This window comes from Bison bison, unplaced genomic scaffold, assembly GCF_000754665.1.
Source record: "Bison bison bison isolate TAMUID 2011002044 unplaced genomic scaffold, Bison_UMD1.0 scf7180017864530, whole genome shotgun sequence".
Classification (NCBI taxonomy): Eukaryota; Metazoa; Chordata; class Mammalia; order Artiodactyla; family Bovidae; genus Bison; species Bison bison.
The window spans coordinates 8,728,430-8,731,872 of record NW_011495080.1 but is presented as its reverse complement, the minus strand read 5'-3'; the positions used below and the strand labels follow the sequence as shown (position 1 = coordinate 8,731,872).

General features: G+C 55.6%; 1 protein-coding gene across 1 annotated transcript in view; it reads right to left on the bottom strand.

The window, feature by feature from the left end:
• Window positions 1-2,232: 2,232 nt before the first annotated feature.
• Window positions 2,233-3,443, bottom strand: part of PRRT4 (proline-rich transmembrane protein 4) — a 10,215-nt gene continuing 9,004 nt past the window's right edge. The window contains 1 exon segment of the mRNA XM_010831715.1: window positions 2,233-3,359. Within this exon segment, the coding sequence (XP_010830017.1) occupies window positions 2,892-3,359 (468 nt within the window). The 3' untranslated portion in view covers window positions 2,233-2,891.

Below are 3,443 nucleotides of genomic sequence, written 5' to 3'. Positions count from 1 at the left end.
CAGGCAAGAACACTGGAGTGGGTTGCCATTTCCTTCTCCAATGCATGAAAGTGAAAAGTGAAAGTGAAGTCACTTAGTCATGTCCGACTCTTTGAGACCCCATGGACTGCAGCCTACCAGGCTCCTCCATCCATGGGATTTTCCAGGCAAGAGTACTGGAGTGGGGTGCCATTGCCTTCTCCCGTTGTCCACCTAGGTCACCTTTTTACTCTCACCATCTAGCACATTGTAAGAACTCAATAAAATGTTTTAAAGAGATTGAATGAATGAAGATGAGTTTGTCTCTCAGTCTCCTATAACACTAAGAACTGGAACCGAGGGTGTATATATTACGTCCTGGTCTACCCAGGCTCTTCTGGGAAACTGCTTTGGGTTAGGAAGGGCTGAGGCATGAGATAAAAGGGAAGGGTTGTCTTACCAAAGCCTCAGTCTCTTGATCAATTCAAAGGGCTTAGGTGATTCTCACTGAGGAAAATCAAAGAAGTGATGGAGTTGATGGACACCAAGCTCTATTCCCCCACCCCACTCCCAACTCACCAGCCCCATTCAGAATGTCCAGACAGAAAAGGAGCCTATGTGTATGTACGTGTGTGTGTGTGTGTGTGTGTGTGTGAGAGAGAGAGAGAGAGAGAGAGAAAGAGAGAGAGACAGAGAGACAGAGTGACTGGAGGTACGTGGGTCTTGGACTGCTTTGCTGGGAGGTGTGTACCTGAACTCAAGGACCCATGGTGGGAAGAGTGAGTGAGAGCAGCTGGCAAGCATTACAATGAGGAAGAGACAGCAGAGAGGAGTTGAGTGTGAGCAGAGGCAGATGGAGGTGTACGTGGGGAAGAAAAGAAACAATTTCTCAGAACAGCAAGCACTCCTTCCATGACACAAAGCAGCTCTGAGGCTGGGGCCACTACAGCCGCTACGACACCAGTGAGATATGCCTGTAATTAGGAGTATGGCAGTTCTCTGGGCCTCAGCCCAGAGTGACGATGCAGCAGGAATTTCTGAGCCAAGCTGAGCCAGGTGATGGAGAAGACACAGTCAGAACCACTCGGTCTCATCCCTCAGCAGTACCTGCCCTATCCTCCTCTCATTTTCTTCCCTACTATGATCCTCACTTACTGCCCTTCTCCTTCTGAGGTTCCAAGCCCTGGATGCTCCCTTCAGCCAAGACAGAGCTTCAGGGGCAAGCTGAACAGTGCTGTAATTCTTCCACTAGAGCATTAGACCTGGTCTGCTGAGCGCCCCGCCCCCTCCCAGCCTGCCTCCCTCCTCGCTCCCTTGCTTCCCTTCTCAAATCCTCATGAGCTGATGGGCAGAGTTGGAAGAAAAAACCATTCCTATTCCTGTTTTTCCACTTCAAGCCTAGTATGTGTGCCCCTGTGGGCCTCCCTGTGATGTGCAGCACATCTGCCAAAACACTGCCAGAATTTTGTTCTAAAATCTACAACTCTGTTTTAGTGCCACTCTGAACTTACTGCATTTGAGCCAAATGACAAATGCATACTACAGCGCTCAGAGCCAAATGCCCTGGACAAGGGAGGGATTACAGAGTGCCTGGTGGCTGGATGTATTCATGGGTCTCTGCACTGTGAGCTCTGCTTTGGTGGGTAGGACGGTGCTGGGGCTTGGGGAAGACAGGCTTTCCCCAGGGAGGCTCTGCACCTGTGGGAGATGAATGTTCTCCAGGGAAGAGGGTTGTGAGTGCAGACTTGAAGAGGTCCTGTTGGTAGATGGAGCGAGCAATTTCTTCTGTGAATCCAAAAGGTCTCTGTGAATTCCTCTAGATATGTGGCAGGGAGATTACTGGGAATCCCAGCTCAAAGTGATCATGCTTTTAAGATGCGTATCAACGTTTCCATGAAGGACTTTGCTACTAACTAGTCCCTAAACAGTTGTCCCCCAGGATGTGAAGCCAGGTCCCTGGGAATAGAGACATTTCCACCAACTACTGCAGAGTTTCTGCCTCACCTCTCAGGGTTGTGTTCCATCTCTGAAAAGCCACTTCCTGGGGAGTCAGAAGGATCTTCGAGGGGCTACTCCCAGGACCTTCGCTCATCCCGATGGGCCATGGAGCCATCTATGGGGAAAGGTCATGTGGAGGACAAGACTCATTTGGGTCAGGAGTCACTAGGGTCTGAGATGGACCCACCCCACCCAAACACTGCTTCTCTTTCTGTTCTCACAGAACCACTGCTGCTGTTGCCTCATCTAGGCTTTTCCAAGAACATCAGACCTTTCTCCTCTGAAAATATTTTATTGATAAATTAACTCTGAAAGCACTCACCTCCCACCCAACTGCTGCAGAGTCTCCTAGATGGGCCATGGACCCTTCTACGGGGAAGGATCATGTGGAGGACATGGGAGTCTCACTCAGCAGGGATGGGATTCCTGGGCGTAGCAGAGGTGGGTCTGGGGACAGTGGTGGGTCCTGAGGTCTTCTAAGGACAGCCCCTCTCACTCAGCACCAGAGTGGGAAGTGGTGGTCTGGAGTGGAGCACCTTGGAGCTTTATTGCTGGTGAATGCCAAGGACAGTGGGACCCCTGCCAGCCTAGAATTGCAGCTGAGGGCATCAACGCCCCGGGGCTCCAGAGAAGGTGGCACTAGTTCCCCATCAACAGAGCCTGGCTGCTGACCCACCCATCCAGGGATCTCTGGATGGGAAAGGAAGCCGGGAGAGGTATCTGAGCCAGGCAGGATTGGGGAAGGGTTACAGTGTGCAGGTCTCGGGTGGGGAGATGGGGGGGCAGAACAGGCGCCGGAAGGGGGCGTGCGATCGGGGGTGGCTGGGGGGCCACCTCTTCACAGGTCTATGGTGTCGCTGCCCATGCTCAGCTCGTCAATCTGTCTGCAGGCGTCCAGGAATTGCTCCTGCAGCAAGGCCTCTTCGGCCTGCAGCTCAGGAGCAGGTTCTGGGGAGTCGCGGGAGGGTGGGGACAGGGCCTGGTAGGATCCTGAGGCCGGGAGGCTGGGGCTGCTTCCTGAGGGCCGCGGGGGGCTGAGGACGCAGACCAGAGGACAGCGTGGGGCCCTGTCCGGGCTGGAGCACAGGAGCACGGACGAGCTGTCCCGCGAGAGTCCGCACAGCGAGCCGGAGGAGGCGCTGCTGCCCGCGGGCCAGGTCCCGGGAGAGGGGAGCTCGCGGGGCGCCGGGGAGCCAGGTGCCTCCCCAGACCTCCCAATGGGCCCGACCCCGGTCTGAGCCCCCAGCGAGGCGGTGCGGTAGACGCCGAGGCTAGGCAGAGCTTCCCCGAAGGCTGGGACCTGGAAGAGGCCGGGCGCCAGCAGTGCTTCGCTGCAGAGGGCCTCCTCGATGCTGCGCCGCAGGTTGATGGGGGAGGGCGGGCGGAAGTCCACTGTGTCATCGCTGCAGGGAACGAGGCCCGGGGAAGGCGCCGGGTGGGCGGCCGCGCCGTCGAAGCTCCGGCAGCCTCCTCCCTGGAGGAGGAGG